Raw genomic sequence first — 19,015 nt, 5'->3', positions numbered from 1 at the left:
TTCTTGGCCTTTATCAGAAGCAGCTACCTGACTCTAGGCATCTGCTCTGGTGGTCGGAAGCTGTTGTTAGAACATGCCCAGAACATGAGAAGATTACAGGACCTTTGGCTTTTTCTCACCTTTGCTTCTGCTTTTATTGCATGGGGGACATGATATTGATCAGATTCTTTTCTACCAAGTATGTGCCATAAGTGGCAGCAATGTGACATGTGACATACATTCCTAAAACCAAAGACCTCCGTTGCTTTCCCTTAAGCAAGTATTATCATAATTCCATTGGACCCTTGATGTTCTTGGTATTTCATGAATGAGCTTGCGTGGGGCAAGGATGGGAAGGAAAGACTTGTCCAAGAGTACCGTAATCTTCCGCTGAGTCTGTCCCTCCCTCCAGATCTTCTCGCCAGAATTCTCTTCAAAGATTGCTATATTCTTTATGTCGGTACGAGAGCTGCTTTCCTAATCACCAGCCAAACAGAACTTAGGGCTTCACTTTAGAGTTAATTTTAATAGTTTACCTAAATCAGATTTGGGATTCAAGAGCATACTGAGTACACCGTATGGAATACGGATGATGTCACAAAAGAACGTCCTGGTATTTGTCTAAATCTTCTAGGTCTTCTGGACGCAATGGGCAATTTCTGGGTTAATCCTTGAAATCAAGTTCAAACACACACATAGTTCATGTATAACATGCTTCTCACTCCAAAACATCATTTAGATGCTAAGCCTTTGTTAATATTTAGTATTTTATAAGGTTCAAAATTATCGTAAATACCCTAAAAGTCATTAAACAGGACTGTAAATACATTATTCAGAACTTTCAATAAACTCTACTGTAGTTATTATATTAACCAAGTGACATCAAGGGACTTACGGAAATGGGTTCATTCAACCCGTACTATGGCCTGCATTTTATCACGTTTTCTGGCCTTTCATGGTTGGTAAGTATGACAGTGTGGAGGAATAATAACCAAGAATATGAAATGAATAAGCACATTTAGAATCCGATCTGGGACTCGGATACAAATTTTTATGACTTTTTGGCTACTCAACCTTGGGCAAGTCATTTAACTGCAGGAATTCTTCCCAAGGGATCTTGTAGGAATCTAATGAGTCACTGATGTGAACATTCCTTGTAAAACAAACGTCTCACACCACACTATACAGAAAATTGCATTTTAGCATAGAGAAGGCACTCTGTGGTGAAGTGTGGCCTTTGATTTTTACAGTCCTCACTACTGAAGAAAGAACATAATATGACCTGTGGCATAATTAACCTTTAAAAACAGGCTTTTATAGTGGAATCTCACTCAGTTTGTTACTGTGTTTGAGACAGTTACAGAAATTAAAAAGTTTTTTCTTCGTTCCTCCAACTGGCAAAGCCTAACACAACAGTTACTAAACCCTTAACTTAAATGAGCTCATTTCACCTTCACAACCACGCTGTGAAGGTCAGGGCTCTAGTTACACCCATTTTATAGATGAGGAAACCAGGGCATAGACTAGAGAAAAATCCATAATCAGCCATGACCGTAGCCGAGAATTTTACCCATATTCACTGCATTCAAGACTGTTCATTTTATTCTATGTATTTTGTTATTTCCTCCTATTCCCATACATGAGACTCCTGAACACGGAAGTCCTTGTCAGTACCTTCGGGGTAAGAAGTAAATGGTGGATGTAGACAGTTTACAAACCCAGGCTAATCAAACTCAGCCCGACGAGCCGCTGGTTATGCTGTGCTGATCGTGAACAGGCCACGTGTGCAGCCACATACGGAGTGGGAAAGACGAGGCTGCTCAAGTTTCCAGAGCGTGGGAGGAGGGCTGCGAGTGCCGTCGAGCGTATGCCCGGGGAGCCGGCTTACCATTGTTCCTGAAATAGTTACTGCATTCAAAGGGCATGGAGAATATTTTCCAGATTTCCCAACCACAAAGTCTTCACCCCAGCTTTGGCTTCTGCCATCAAAACGTGTGGTTTGGACCTGAAGCGGGAATCGATAATCTTTCTAGCACCCGGTGCTTTTCCTGTCTGCTCCGGACAAGTCTGTGTTCTATTCTTTCGGGATTTACTGGGAGAGGAATCACTTAAGTTCTTCAGTCTTTGACTACTTAGAGGTGGTAACTTTATGCATTCTTTATACAGCGGTCTGCAGGACCTTAGCCTTCAACAGGACTGGGCTCATTTGGGAAGGTGAAAGCCCCATGGCGGCTCCCTGGGAAGCTGTTTTGGAGGTGGGCCTTTCACTGTCTTTCCTAGGCAGCTTGCTAGGGGTCGGGGTGCCCTGGGCCAGTACCCGAGGGCTTCAGAGGGAGCCCAGTGGCTGGAAATTCTAGTGGTGGCAAGTTTATTATGCACAGTGTGCCTAAACTTCCTGAAGTGTGTCTCAACAGGGACCATAGCAACATATTAACTTTTTGGGGGCACAATGACCCAAAAACTTTAATTACTTGAAAAGTACCCTTGCAGGAGGTAGATTTACTCCAACTTTGAGTTTTCCTTAAAAACAGGAGCAGGCTTAAAACCCTGGCTAAGGAACTAATCCCATTAATGAAGGCACTAAACAGAAAAAGGAATCTTATTTTACCAAATCAGTTGAAAAGCCCAGGATGAAAGAAATGTAGAAAGAAATAATGGTACAACTACCTCCTCCCATGTGGCTCCTTTGAGCATTTTGTACCCCATTTCTACTGTCAATTTCTCAGATCTTTCTTTTAATGCAACCCACCAACCCCCAAATTCCATACAACTCAAGACAGTAATTTACTCACAAAGGAAACACACCTGCAACTTTATTAATAACCAACTTTTTTTTTTATTAGAGCGGATACAGTTGTGAAAACTGTACATTAGACATTTTGGTTTCGAGGATTATAAATAAAGGAACTCACATGTAGGGAGTTCTTTTTCACAGCAAGGAACTTTAAATAAACAAGGTCATGTTTTATTAAGTACATTGGCAGACTTCATGTGCTGTCCAAAATGTAGAGCACAGTATAACAACCCATTAGAAAGAGCCTTTCATGTAAAATACAGCTGTGCACATTTTAGAAAAATACCAACAATTTGAGCTTTGTTTTTAAAAAAGCTTATAAATCATACATATATTTATAAATGGAACCAACATGCTTACTTTATAAACATATCCTTTAATTATCTGTTACCCATTATTTCCAAAGCATTACACATTTTAAATAAACACTTAAGAAGATTAAATATTTTATTTTATTTTTTAAAAAAAATCCATTTTCCCAGCATCAAGAGCTACGGGGTTAGGAAGGCGCAGTGAGAGTACGGAGACTGACACAGGAGCTTAAACGTTTCTTGGCTAAAAACGTATTTCCTAAATTTAAAAGTCAAAGCAAAATGTAAAAAATAAATAAATATACAAGTTGTAATTTTCATTTGCTCTCTTTCTGCTTTCTTCTTTATTCCATATTGGTCACACCCAGGATTCTCAACATATTGCACTTCTGCAAAAAACATCACTGGGTTACTACCCTGCAGGTGACAAAGCATTTAGTCCACACCTGTGCTAACACGTGAGTAGTCTCTTCTGCATTGAAAAGGTAGCAAATACGGTAAAAAAAAAATCGAATTAAACCATGCAGATCGTGAAAATATTTAGGAATAGCTAGCTCCTTCTCCACGATGTAATATCTTAGAGAGATTTAAGGTACCTTTCCTCCCCTGATTTCTTTTTAAATAATTATAAAGACCACGTAGTGTCTCTAAGTAATAAGCATGCTTCTGAGTAGTAAAGGATGAATTATAAAACAGCAAAAAAAATCAGATTATGTCAGAATAACAAAGGACTGACTGCAAAAGACAAGTATTTAAATAAAAATGTCTAAGCCTTTAAAATGTGAAATAAAATTACGAAAGGACTTTGAAAAACACGAAAGGCATAAAATCGAGAAGCAGAGGTTTAACAAAGCTTTACGCTCTACCTGAATGTATTCAACAAAAATTTAAGTTGGAGGAAAAAAAAAAGATCAGAGCAGTTATTAATAGCATCTTGCTTAACTTTCATGGGAATTAACATAGTCACTGACAAGATTTTATTTGGTTGTAAAGTACGTCAGCAATGAAACTGAATCCTTTAAACGCCGATTACTGCAATCCATGCAACATTTTGACTACACTTCTTAGAATTCTGTTGTCTTTCAGCTTTTAAAATTTAGCACCTCCTAAGTGCATTAAAGATTCATCTCAGTAATGTTTAAAAATATTTCTTAGGAAGGTATAATGCCTTCAACACTGCTAAATTTTAAACAGCCTATTACAGGTTTAGGACGACTAAAGGACATTAAAAAAAAAAAAAAAAAGATGTACTGCTATCGCAACAAACACGTCTTCTCTAGAATTAATTGTTGTTTCTTTTCCTTGAGATGCAACAAGTGTGTTTCCTCTGGCCAGGACCACACGCTGTAGAGGACTATACATCCTACTTCAATAAACAGCAAAAATGAACATAGTCGTGCACAAGCCAACGAAAAGTTCTCTCCCAGAACATTCCAGGAGATGTTAAAGCAGCAGGTCGTGCCATAAGACTGGTGAGTGATGCTGCTACCTATTTCTTCGAATGAGATAGGAGTGAATGTTGGAACCATGGCCACAGCAACACAATCCTCCGACCGCATTCCTCGGGCAGTCGTTTGTTTCCCCAGCTCCCTACTAAAAACGTCAGATGGTAAAATAGTAAGGCAGCTGTTGACTTCCATCAGAAAAAAAAAAAAAAATGCAGCTCCATACATTTCCAGTTTAGTCACACTCCGCTAGGACAGATGGAGTAGCCAATGCCAAGAACTTCGCCGGCTGGGGCTGGTTCAGCAGATTTTAAAAAAGAATGATTATTAAGTTTTGCTCTCCGACATGGCTGCTTGCTTCAGCTCCCAGAGGACCCCCAAAGCCACAAAGCATTCCCAGGGGGACCGAACAGGTCCTCTGGTTGAATTTTCCAAGTTTCATCTCTTTCGCGATCCCATCCTAATTCCAAGCCTCCTTCCCTGAGTCTGAGTCTGACTGGGGTGTGCCATTTAAAGGGCTGACGATGCCACGGCAGAGAACAGAGAACTGCGGGCTAACACCGCTAGTTGTCATGACTTCACTGAAGGGTCAAAACAGTTATATCATTAAGTAACTATGTTGAATCACATTCAGGCACAGCCAAAATTAAAGTGAAGGACAAGATGCAGTTGTTTAAAAAAAAATGTAAATTCAAATATGGGAAAAGCATGTTATATACAGTGATTTTATATAGAAATTAAGGCTATTCTTACCTTTCCTAATTCCAATCAAGTCAGAAAGTGAACAAAGAGAATGGCCAACCCGATATTCAACAGCATGACAAGGACAATCATGACTGAATTAGGGCCCTGGAAATGAAACAGAACAAACCAAGCATGATGTTTCCATGTTAATATCCACATATAAGCTAGATCATAAAATCAATTACCAAAAAAATAACCCTGTCGCAGTAAATAAAGTGGGAGCGAATGACAGCAGCTCCAAAAGGTATAAACTAAAAATAGCAATGCCGTATTTAGATAGAGCCGTCTCCTCACTTTCACTATGAAATGAATCCAGTCTTGATTAAATCTAAAAAAATGACTATCAAATAATCTAGTTCATTTACCTCAGAACATTTGATAATAGTCTAGGTGAGAGTTCGCCGTAATGGGGTGAGGAACTAATGGAAAGTGGATATGCACTTTTTGTTAGGGTGTAATTTAGATGAGGAAAAATGATTTCCTCAGGAAGGCAGTTAGAAAGGCTAAAATCTTTATAGGGTACCGAGGCCTCTCAGGAAAAAATGTAGGACTCTTGCTTTTCCTGGTTAGAGTTTTGGACACCGACCCACCCTGGAAGTAAAAATTATAAGCAGGAAGTTGAACACTTGCAGAAATGGTCTACCAGGTCTAATTCTTCACTTCTTTGCTCATAGCCACCACGTTCCAGAAATCAAGTTCTATTTAACAAATTGCAGAATCCTCTTTTTGATAAATATGGCTATAATAAATACCAGCTAGCCAAGGTACCCAAACTTTGTTTACTTGTTCAAACAAAACCCAACCTTACTGACCCAACATTTCAGAGCTGCTCATGCTTGACCATCCTTATTCCAGAGACCTGATCTTGGTATTTACTATTCAAATAGTGTCTAATTCTTATGTAGCATTAACTGTGTTCTAAACTGGCCTTATGAGGTGGGTGGGGTGGGTATTTCAATGGTAATTTTACAGATGAGGCAACGGTTGTACTAGATTTGAATATGTAACGAGGCTACAATGCAACAGGGTAACAGAGTTCTCAAATGCGGTACTGATGTGATTCTGGGGTGGAGGGAAGGAAGACTGAAGTTTCAATTGGTCCAGTGCTCGTGATGTAAGGTATGGAGCTTGGGTGTCATTCTTATAGGGGGTCTCCTCCCCAGATGGGCCACAACCACCCTGGCAGGGGTCAGAGTGCCCTGGTCTTCGTCTAGCCTAACACTTGGCATGTTGTCACTTCCTGTTAATCTCTATCTTTGCATTAGACTGAGTTCCACGGTGGCGGGAGCCATGCTCTGCTCACCGCCGTGCACCCGAGCATATGGGCCGCCCTGTTCATCCAGGTTTTTGTTATGAACACCTGTTATCACCTGGTACTTTTCCAGGTGTTGTGGACATGGTTGTTGACTTTATTAATTCACTGCCTTAAATGAAGAACAAAGTGATTAGTAAAATCAGAGTGGGGGAAAAAAGTAAAAATGTGTATCCTTGAGAAGGGGACTGTTAGGAAGAAGAAAAACCATAGCTTCCAAATCCCAAATAAAGGGGAGGAAAAAGCACATTTATTGCCGGTCTTTATATGCCAGGCAGTGGGCCAATAATGAGCATTTTTGGGTACATGGTTTCTTCTTCACAGGTGATTACAAGTTACAGAGCTCTGAGAGGGTAAGTGTCCTGTCCAAGGTTACTCATCCAGTTTAAACAAATTACAGAACTAAAATTAAACTTTGTCTACTTCAGACTGCTAGGTTTTTTTCCTACATCCCTGTAATAGCCACAAGCCTTAGTTTAAAAATAATAATTTCTTATCATGTTCTTGAAAATGGCATTTTCATCTATATGCTCTGATTTCGTGGTAGCAGAAAACATTAAATCTTGATATGACCAACTGTTTTTAGAATAGTTTTCTAAGTTACTGGGAGGATCCTAATCTATGTAACTCTTCAATCATGAGCAACTTAAAATGTCTACTGTAGGAAATACTTACATCTCAGAAAAAAATTGAAATAATCTTTCAACATCATAACACAGCACAGAAATTAAGGAAATGCTATCACAAACTTTGATTAGATTTTGTTCATGAATATGTTAAGTTTGGATTCATGTTACTGTTCTGCGTCATTGGGTTTAATTCATAATTCCCAAAGACAGTGATATGAAAGATGAGGAGGAGTATATGCGGTCAGAACAACACAATGTAGAGTTCAGTGTCCTATAGTGGACCGAGGAAAAGTAGAAAAACAGAGGAAGTGCCTTCAGTGAATCTAAGTTCAAAAAGTCTAAGGTGTGTCTGGACCTTTAACTCCCATGTCATGAATCCTTACAAGGTTCCACAAATTTATCTAACTTTTTGAATTCATTAGCATGTTTGGATGGAGATATATATATATATTATATACACACACACACATATGTATGTGTATATATATGTTACATATTTATATATATAAATTTATATATAAAACACACATACATATATATATATATTTATCCAACTAGTACAACTCCATTTATGAAGCTATTTTTTAAGATGACTCAGTGAAGATGAAGGTAAGGCAGCAATAAAAAGTTCAAACAGCAACCAGGTGGAAAATACGTTCTGGGATGCTATGTTTCACAGGCAGATATCAAGATGTGCCTCAGTGTTCTTCAGATACCTAGGCTGGGCACAGGGTGGGAAGCTTTAAGGTGAAGTCTTATAAACATGACCGTGGTAGCCAGTTGTATCTTAAAATAGCAAAATGGAAAAAAAAAATCAGTCTTGCTTTTCAAGACTGACTGAGACAGGTGTAATAGAAGAAGCTGCAGCAGGACAAAGTACAAGTCTGGATTGGGAGAACTTTCAGGCAGTTAGAAAATAAAGAAGTTTTACCTCAAGAAATGTATATTTTTTCTTCAAAAGACTACTAGTCATTTAAAACTGAGGAATCTTCTGAGAAGTTACTGCAGTCTATGTTAAATCTAAAACTTCCCTAAAAACATGAAAAAAAAAGTGGAGTATAAATAGCCAAGTTTATATGTATTTACTGTTTGTAGGGTTTTAATTGTGTGTGTGTGTGTGTGTGTGTGTACGTGGTTCAAAACTGACATGACACGGATGCCTTAAGTTTTACAATAATTCAAAAGAAAGTTTAGGTAAATTTCAAAATAGACTTGGAAGAGAGTAATGGCTAAGAAAAAGGGCAGGGAGTTCTCAGGAGTCAGTATTGCTAGTCAGAAGTCCCCTTGCTGGTCTGATTGATGATAAGGGGGCAATGATGTCTATACTGGCTCCTACCCAAGTTGCTATGTTGCAAAATCCTACAAAAATGTGGGTTCCACATAAAATATGTTTCCATGGAACATCAATCTGTGTGCAACCATGGCCCATAGAAGTCACACGTTTCTTGAGAAGGGTCATAGAGTAATAGTGGCATACTCCCTCATCTCTTACCACTTATATCAAGTACTTAATTTGCTAAGTGCTAGCCTGTGTCTCAGATCTTCTGTATTTCTAGGAGATGGACATCCAAGGTGATCTTGAGGAGGGGTCAAAACCTATTGGAATATTTATGAACCATTTTATGCTTCAACTACTACTGTGTTGAAACAATAACGGCCTTTGCTTTTTGAGCACTTACTATGTGCTATGTACTGTGCTAAGAGCTATGTAAGCACTACTCAAAACAACACTATGATATAGGTAGGGATGAGGAAAACAACTCACAGAGCAGTTAGGAAACTTGCCCAAGGTCACACGACTGAGAAGCAACACAGCTGGGATTTGAACCTAGGAAGTCTGGCACCAGAGTCCACACCCTTAGCCACCAGCATATCCTGTGTCAGTCAATAAGCTGGTGACTAAAATTCCAGATCCCAGTGTATTCAAACACCCTAAAAAGGACGATTCTGACTCATACTAGATTTCTCGGTTGCCCACAATGATCACTGCTTCAGTCTGGTCCTTCCTCCAGTGTGTGCTTCATTGTGAATATTCCTACGAATTTTCAAGGTATTTATAAACCTCTAACTTACACAGTGTCTATCTCAAAATTGAATGCAGTACTCCTTAGTTTTAAAGATTGTTCATTAACTACCTTTATGATGATTTTATCACTTCTAAACTGTCCAGAAAACGGTCATCAGGAGAGTGAAAGGCAGCTTTGTGTTATCATCAGGAAAAGAAGGTTAACTGTTAAAATCTTCACAGGAAGGTGCCAAGGCGATCTTGACTTCTGGTTCCTGTAATGACAGAGCCTGTAGAGTGCTAGGCCTCCTTTCTCATGGGACATGGAAGGGAGCCCTAGAGACCAACTTACAGGTTACCTCCAAGAACCAGATGGTTCTGCGTGTAAGTAAAAAAAGATAGTTTTTCTAAATAAGGAGGCTGTGAATTTATCAAACAGTAGTAACATTTCACAGAAAGATAGTGTGTAGGACACTGGGTCATTCACTTCCTCTTACGGAGTTCCAGAAGTCAACTGAACCCCACTACTGGGACCTCAAGGTAGAAACTACATGGCCTTCCATCATTTGAATTTCACTCTTGTAAATCAGGCAAACTAATACTAATCAACTTTGTCTGTCTTAAAAACTATTTATCCCCACAGAGAATGACTCTCAGGAAGCCAATGTAGTTAATCTGATCAATTTATATTTAGATGATAAAAAGATGAGAGCCAGTGTTTGTTAGCAAAATAAATCTAAGAAATATCAAATATAAGTTAACAAAAAAAGATAAATTTCAACTATTTAACATTGTTACTGTTTACCTGTAAACAGGTTCACCCTGTTGAACAGACGAAAGAAAAAAACTTAAATATAATGCAACTATATTAATCTGCACCCTAATGCAAATGTCTTAGAAGTTACTAGTAAATATTCAGTCAGCTGTGGCTTCCTTCTTAAGCTACACTTAACATGCAACACCCTCTGATCCAAAAACATGTGACCAGGTCAACAGATCAGTTGGTTGATTTCTTATTAATAATTACTTAGTTTTAAGATTTTGTAAATTCTATAGAATTTGATAAAGTATGAATTCCATATTTCATTATCAAATCTCTACATGCTCATCAAGTAACAGTAACATATAACTTTCTGGTTGAATAATTAAAAACCTTAAATGCTCAAGACTAATTGAAAATAAAACTAGCATTTACCAGAAAACTAAAATTTTAGAAGCCCTTATACTTGGGAAGTTAGAAGACCAAAGTAATTTTAAACAGTGAAGAAGAAAGAAAATGTTCTAGGGGCAAAGCATGACTGAGTAAAATCCAAACAAAATATTTAGGAGAATAACTCACAATAGCTAGAAAAGATGCTGACTGGAGTATCTTTTCCTTCACTTTTAGCTTGTCTCTTTAGGTCTGAAGTAAGTCTTATCAGGCACACAGATGTAGACAGGCCTTGTTTTCCATCCATTCCTTCACACTGTGTCTTTTGTGAGGCTCAAAAGCAGGGCCAAGAACCTAGCAAATGGTGATGGAATCCTCTTCCCAGCTAGGGCTCTGACAGGACCTGGACCTTGTCAGGGCCCATGATTCCCTTCTAGCCAGAGAGTTAGCTACCATGGACTACGTGTTCCTCCCAAATTCATATGTTGAAACCCTAATTCCCAGTGTGATGGTATCTGGAGGGGGCCGTTTGGGAGGTGAGCCTTGGGTCACGAGGGTGGAGCTCTCCTGATGGGATTCGTGCCCTTTCAGGAGACAGGAGAGAACTTGCTGTTTCTCTCAGCTGCTTGAGGCTACAGCGAGAAGGTCTCTGAACCAGGAACTGGGTTCTCATCAGACATCACCAGACAAGACTTGATGTCTGGTGAGAACCCAGTTCCTAGCACCTTGATCTTGGGATTTGCAGCCTCCAGAATTATAAGAAAGAAATAAGGTTTTTTGCTTAAGCCAGCCAGTTGACAGCACTGTTGTCATAGCAGCTCAAACTAAGGTACTCCAAAACTTACCAAGAAGTGTGGGGAAAGCCTTGCTAACGTGTGGTACAGTAACAAGCCGGCTACCTGAATGATGTTTGGGGTGGGTGGCGGAGCGAACAGGGACTTGTTTCTGCCCGGAGAGCTCTTTGCTGTCTCAGGCTACAGATGTGCTAAGCTCTATCTTACGTAGCCCATGTATCTTACGTGGCTGATGCTCGTCGAGACTTTTGCTAGACAAGCTATCATCAAGATGCAAGTCACCCTTACACTGCTACCTGAAGGAACCAAAAGGAGGCAAAATCACATCACGGACAACTTACTGAATTGGCTTCTTTTTCCAAGGAAGGGCAGGAATCGTTGTTTGTTGGATTCTTTGGTATAACAAGTTCGGACTTCTTAGCTTTTGGCTCAGCTTTGCTTTCTTTGGCAACTGGTTTTGTCACAGATTTGGGGGGACTCCATTTGTTGGGTGATGGCTTGTGCACCAGCGCTGAGGAAGACAGGCTTGATCCTTCCTCTTCCTCCATGTCTTCTGGGGGGTGCTGGGGAGCATTCAGTTTCACATAGTAGCCGTGGTACTGAGAATGCAGTTCCCCGTTACTGGGGTTGGGGGTGTGGTGGCGGCCAGAGTACTTGGACGTGGGCACCATGGCTCCTACATCCTTCGCGGGAGCCTTTGACATCAAAGGCTTATTGACGACGGCTGTCACATGCTCATCAGCCACACTCCGTTTGTCTTGGTTGAGTCTTGCCCCTGAGCTGGGGTTCTGCTTCTTCGTGGGTTTTGGGGAGGAGGGCTGGGGTGAGTGGCTTTGTTTGGGACTTGCTTCAGGAGACCTGGGGGGTGTCGTGCCTTTGCGATAAAAATGTGGAGACTCCTTTGGTGTAGGTGGCTTTTCTGGTACTTTTTCTTCTGGATTCTCTTTAGCATCTACACCTTCCTGAAATCTCTGTTTGATATAATCTGGGCCTGGGGGAAAAATTGACAACAGAAGGTGATAAAATTAAGATAAGGCATAAAGGCTCCTTCCTTCTGGCTATCTATATGTGTTTTTGCTACATCAGATGAGCCATTCCTCTTTTTCCTTTTCTTTTAAAAATACTGCCAAGGCTTGGATTAAGCATAAGCACACTTCATTTCGGAGGGGAAAAGATTATCTGTTGCAGAAAAAATTAATATTTACCATTATTTATACTATTTTGCTGGACATAAAGGTTAAACGGTTCTGATTCCCTAATAATTGCAACATTCCTGCCTGCTTGCAGAACACTGAGGTGAAAGTCATATTGATGGAGCACTAGTGATAACAACATAATTAACCTGCATATTCAAATTTTGCAGCATAACCAAAACACAAAGTGCCCATTCAAATAACTGACTCATGTATGTTCAGTATATTAAAATATTTAATAAATTAACATTTAACAAAGCATCTACTCTGTAAGTAAGAATAGAACCTGCAGATGACATTTGTAATGCTACTTCACCAAAGGATGCTTAACCGACTAAGCCACCCAGGTGCCCCATCAAAGGATCATTTAAACTTCTTGGAGTTCTTCAAGGGCTTCTGCAAGCATCAAAGTCATGACAAGGAGCATTTAGACCATTTACATTTAAACTAATTATTGACAGATACATACTTATAAAAAGCTGGGGTAGCAATACTTGTATCAGACAAAATAGACTTTAAGACAAAGACTATAACAAGACACAAAGAAGGGCATTATATAAAGATCAAGGGATCATCAATCCAATAGGAGGATCTAAAGATGTAACTATAAAGATCCATGCATCCAACACTGGAATATCCAAATACATAAAGCAAGTATTAACAGATATTTATTTTCTGCCTGGATGACCCATCCATTGATGTAAGTGGGTGTTAACGTCTCTTATTATATTATTGTCATTTTTTCCCTTTAAAAGGGAGAAGTGTCTTTGAATGCTACATTAGACCAGATGGACTTAACAGATTATATACAAAACATCCCATCCAAAACCAGCAGAATGTACATTCTTTTCAAGTGTGCACTGTACATTCTCTAGGCTAGATCGCATGTTAGGCCACAAAACAAGTCTCAATAAATTTAAGAAGACTGAAATCCTATCATGCATCATTTCTGACCACAACCATGTGAAACTAGAAATCAATTACAAGAAAGAAAACTGGGAAAAAACACAGACATGTGGAGACTGAACACAATGCTACTCAACAACCAAAAATCAGAGAGGAAATAAAGACACAGTGATCCAAATCTTTTGGATGCCCCAAGGGACATCTAAAAGGGAAATTTATAGCAATACAGGTGTACCTAAAGGAACTAGAGAAAAAGGAAAAAAGCTCAAAGTTGGTAGAAGGAAGGAAATAATAAAGATTAGAACAAAAACAAAGGAAATATAGAGTAAAAACACAATAGAAAAATTGAACAAAACTGACATTTAGCCAGACTCATTAAGAAAAATGAGGACAAAATAAATTAGAAATAAAGGAAAACAGCCAACACCACAGAAATACAAAAGAGACTACTACAAAAATTATATGCCAACAAACTGGATAATCTAGAAGAAATGGATAAACTCCTAAAAACATACAGTCTTCCAAAACTGAATCAGGAAGAAATAGAAAATCTGAACATCTCAATTACTAGTAATGAAACTGAATTGGTAATCAAAAACTCCCAACAATAAAAGTCCAGGACCAGATGGATTCACAGGTGAATTCTATTAAACATTTAAAGAAGAGTTAATACCTAGTCTCCTCAAATTATTCCAAAAAATAGAAGAGGAAGTAAAGCTTACCAGAGACATTACAAAAAAACTATAGGCCAATAGCTCTGATGCACACAGATGCAAATATCCAACAAAATATCAGCAAACCTCGTTAAATAATAAATGAAATCAATCATTTACCATGATCAACTGGGATTTTTCTGGGGATGCAAAGGATGGTTCGATGTTGGCAAAACAATCCATGTAATACACCACGTTAACAAAATGAAGGGTAAAAATCATATGATCATCTCAAGAGATGCATAAAAAGCATTAAAATTCAACATTTAATCATAATAAAAATTCTCAACAAAGTGAGTTTAGAGGGAACATACCTCAACATAATAAAGACCACATATGACAAGCCCAGAGCTAACATTATATTTGGTGGTGAAAAAACTAAGAGCTTTTCCTCTAACATCAGAAATAAAATAAGAATGTCCATTCTTGCCACTTTTATTTAACATGGTTCTGGAAGTTCTAGCTGCAGCAATCAGACAAGAAAAAGAAATAAAGGCATAAATACTGGTAAGGAACAAGTAAACTTACTATATATAGAAAACCCTAGGGGAACCTGGGTGGCTCAGTTGGTTAAGCGTCTGGCTCTTGGTTTTTGGCTCAGGTCATGATCTCATGGGTCAAAAGATAAAGCCCTGCGTTGGGCTCTGCACTCAGCAGAGAGTCTGCCTGAAGATTCTCTCCCTCTGCTCCTCCTCCTGCCCACGAGCTTTCTAAAATAAATATTTTTTTTAAAAAGGAAAACCCTAAACACTCCACCAAAAAACTATTAGAATAAATGAATTTGGAAGTTGCAGTTTACAGAATTAATATACGGAAAGCTGTACACTATAAACTAATAACAAAGTGGCAGAAAGAAATTAAGAAAACAATCCCTGATGTTTTCTTTGATGCATCAAAAACACGGATGAAAGAAATTGAAGATGACACAAATGGAACAACATTCCATGCTCATGGATTAAAAGAATTAATGTTGTTAAAATATTAAATATTAAAATGCCCATTCTATCCAAGACAATCTACAGATTCAGTGCAATCCCTATCAAAATACCAATAGCATTTTTCAAAGAACTAGAACAAAAATAATCCTAAAATTTGTATGGAACCACAAAGACCCTGAATAGCCAAAGCAGCCTTGAGAAAGAAAAAGCTGGAAGTGTCACAATCCTGGATTTCAAGATATACTATAAAGCTATAGCAATCAATATAGTATTGTACCGGCACAAAAATCAATGGGACAGAATAGAGAGCCCAGAAATATATCCATGGTTATATGGTCAATTACTCTATGACAAAGGAGGCAAGAATATACAATAAGGAAAAGACAGTCCCTTCAATAAATGGTTCTTGGGAAAACTGGACACCTACATGCAAAAGAATGAAAGTAGACCATTTTATTACACCATACACAAAAGTAAAAATGGATTAAAGAACTAAATGTAAGACCTAAAACCACAAAGTTCCTAGAAGAAAACATGGGCAATAATCTGTTTGACATCAGCCCCAGCCAACATTTTTCTAGGTATGTCTCCTTAGGCAAGGGAAACAAAAGCAAAAATAAGCTACTGAGACTACACTAAAATAAAGAGCTTTCGCCAAGAAGAAACCAACAAATCAAAAAGGCAACCTACTAAATGGGAGAAGATATTTGCAAATGATATATCCAATAAGGGTTTAATGTCTAAAACATTATGCCAGAACTAATGCAACTCAACACCAATAAAACCCACAATCTGACTGAGAAATGGACAGAGGGCCTGAACAGACATTTTCCCAAAGAAGGCATATAGATGGCTCACAGACACATGAAAAAATGCTAAGCATCACTAATCATCAGGGAAATGCAAATCAAATCCATAATGAGATATCACCTTACACCTGTCAGAATGGCTGGTATTAGAAAGATAAGAAATAAGTATTGGCAAGGATGTGGAGAAAAAGGAACTTTCATGCACTGTTGGTGGAAATGTAAATTGGTGCAGCCACAATGGAAAACAGCATGGAGGTTCCTCAAAAATTTAACAATAGAGATAGCATATTATCCGGTATTCCACTATTGAGTATTTACCCAAAGAAAATGGCAACGCTAATCTGAACAGATCTATGCACCTCTATGTTTATTGCAGCATTACTTACAATAATCAAATTATGGAAAACAGCCCAAGTGTCCCTTGATAGATGAATGGACAAAAAAGATGTATATTCAAACAACGGAGTGTTACTCAGCAATGAAAAAGATTTTTGCCGTTTGTGACAACATGGATGGAGCTAAAGGGTATTGTCCAAATGAAATAAGTCAGAGAAAGACAAATACCATGTAATTTCATTTATATGTAGGATTTTAAAAGCAAAACAAATAAAAAGCAGAAACAGATTCATAAATATGGAGAATTGATGGTTGCCAGAGGGGAGGAAGGTGGAAGGATGGGCAAAATGGGTGAAGGTGAGTGGAAAGCACAAGCTTCCAGTTATGGAATGAATAAGTCGTGGGAAGGAAAGGTACAGCACAGGAGATACAGTCAATGGTACTGTAGCAGCGCTGTAGGGTGACCGATGGTTGCTACACTGTGGTGAGTAGAGCATGACTGTATAACCTTGTGCAATCACTAAGCTGTATACCTGAAACTAAAGTAACATCTGGTGGGGCACCTGGGTGGCTCAGCCAGTTAAGAGTCCAGCTCTTGGTTTTGGCTCAGGTCATGATCTCAGGGTCTTGAGACCAAGCCCCGCATTGGGACCCATGCTCGGCAAGGAGTCTGCTTAGGAGTCTCCCTCCCTGGGGCCCTCCCACCCCTACTCCCACTCTCTTTCTCTAAAAAATAAATAAATAAGCTTAATAAAGTAACATTTGGTGTGTCAACTATACTTCAGTTTAAAAAAAATGGTACACTGTAGTGTTATGTGGCAATTTTTGAAGGAGCGAAGCATAACGACCCAGACCATGCAGCACAAGATGATACAGGCCTTGAGTTTATGAATGTTAGTGGTCCAGGCAGTGGGAAACCCCGGGGCTGTCCAAGACAGCACTCCAAGGCAGTGCCCTCCCTGTAGGCACTTCACCTCTCACCTCCTCCCCTATAAGCAGATCACCTATATCCTTTGACCACCACTCTACCTATCAGTCACTTTCATCCCATGAGGTCAAGTTGAGGTCACAACGCAGGTGGCCCTATTCTCTGCAAATGGGCGGGAGCTGACAACATCATCTCTTGAGTATACAGGAAGAAACCACCCCACCGATTTGTTTACAGAAACTGGCATCTGTTCACTTTCCTTCCTGTCCCCAACTCCCACCCCTCACCCCAGACTTAGAAGATTTACAGAGGAGCTGAAGGACAGTTATCCTCCATAGTTAAAACACATACTGCCTACTTAGACTTTTAGTTGCTCTTCCTCTGGTGGTCTGAACAGTAACTTATTGTTCTGAGACTGCTGTTTATACAAGGTATTTCCCAAAATTTAAAGCTTCACCAAAATCTTAGGAAGCAGGCATTATTACCCTACTTTACTGACCCAAAAATAGCTATAGTAGCTGAAAACCAAAATCCCACAGCTTCTGTGCATCCTTAATATAAAATACAACAATATATACGTAATATTTTAAGCCAAAAAATGAGAATTCCCAAAGACCCGCAATTATAGTTCACATTCAGGGCCCAAAACATAACAAACAATATTATCCCACTTTCCAACCAAACAGGATAAGATCATATGGCAATAATTACTGAACTTGAAGCCTTCCCCAAATGCTACCACCACCCCTTTGAAATTTGGCGATTTTCTCTGAAAGTATGAATTCTTGGCCCAAAGAAAGGTATCTCCGTGCCCTAAAGGAAAAGGGGCATCTGCAAATCACTCAAAAGGTAATGAGCTTCCTGTTTCTGACTTCTCTTTTGGTGCTGAGACTGGCATATACCGGCAAGAGAAATAGCAGCAGCACCACAAAGTCCTGTTCTTTCATCAACAGACTTGCCCCTACTTAAAAAACCCATTACGCTGGTCTTCCACGGAGAACCACCTCATGATTCTATGGCACAAAAAGCCTTCCTCCCCTCTGGTGATAACAGATAATATCTGATAGTTTGATGCAGTGCGTTGCTTACGTATTTTTTTTCTCTTAACCCTCCTACCCCAAATTTCATCAGAGTTGGTTGGTTTTATTTTACTTCATTGTTGCTCAATTTTACATTATTGGAACACAGAAATTACAAAGTACTTTTAATGACTTCAATCTAAGGGGTAGGAACAAAAGCTATTTTTGCAAATCTAAAGATAAAGCCACATTAAAAGCTAATATTTAACTTAAGTGCCTACACAGAAAAGAGCAGGGGAAGGGAATGGACACTGGCGAACATGATTAGTTATACATTCTTAAAGTTGTGAGGAAAAGAGACAGAGTCACTGAACCATGAGAAATAAAGCTGTCACAGAGCCCATGCGCTTCATTTTGAAAATGTGAGACCATCACAGTGCAGCTTACAAATTCAGGATTTATCCAAATTTGTAAGGAAAAAGTAAACTATCAGTATTTTCAGATAACATGATGCTATGTAATATATACAGAAAACCCTAAGACTCCATGAAAAACTATCATAATGAGTAAAATGAATTCAGTAAGATTGCAGAATAAAAAATTAATATACAGAAATCTGTTGTGTTTTTATACACTAACAGTGAAGCGGCAGAAAGAGAAATTAAGAAAACAATCCCATTTACAACTGCATCAAAAATTATACAATTAGGAACACACCTAGGAGGTCAAAGACCTGTATTCTGAAGACTATAAGACACTGATGAGGGACACTGAGGATGACACAAATGTAATGATAGTCCATGCTCACGGAATGGAAGAATCAGAAGCATGAAAATGTCCATACTACCCACATGAATCTCTAGATCCCTATCAAAACACCAACGGTATTTTTCACAGAACCCCGAACAGTCCTAAAATTTGTGTAGAATCACAAAAGACTTCAAATGGCTAAAGCAATCTTGAAAAAGAACAAAAAACCTGGAGGTATCACAATCCAGATTCAAGTTAGA

General features: G+C 38.8%; 1 protein-coding gene across 3 annotated transcripts in view; it reads right to left on the bottom strand.

The window, feature by feature from the left end:
• Positions 1 to 2,769: 2,769 nt before the first annotated feature.
• Positions 2,770 to 19,015, bottom strand: part of JPH1 (junctophilin 1) — an 81,907-nt gene continuing 65,661 nt past the window's right edge. Inside the window, exons 4-6 of one of the 3 annotated variants that reach the window (XM_080801051.1) lie at positions 11,505 to 12,154; positions 5,283 to 5,378; positions 2,770 to 4,824 (exon numbers count right to left, since the gene is read on the bottom strand). In XM_080801051.1, coding sequence (XP_080657177.1) covers positions 5,298 to 5,378; positions 11,505 to 12,154 — 731 coding nt within the window. In that variant the 3' untranslated portion in view covers positions 2,770 to 4,824; positions 5,283 to 5,297. Of the gene's footprint in view, positions 5,111 to 5,282; positions 5,379 to 11,504; positions 12,155 to 19,015 lie in introns of all 3 variants that reach the window. The other 2 variants (XM_080801052.1, XM_080801053.1) reach the window with 2 other exon arrangements.

Source organism: Martes martes (assembly GCF_963455335.1).
Source record: "Martes martes genome assembly, chromosome: 4".
In the NCBI taxonomy this organism is placed as follows: Eukaryota; Metazoa; Chordata; class Mammalia; order Carnivora; family Mustelidae; genus Martes; species Martes martes.
The sequence above is the reverse complement of the archived record's forward strand: the minus strand, read 5'-3'. Positions and strand labels throughout refer to the sequence as shown.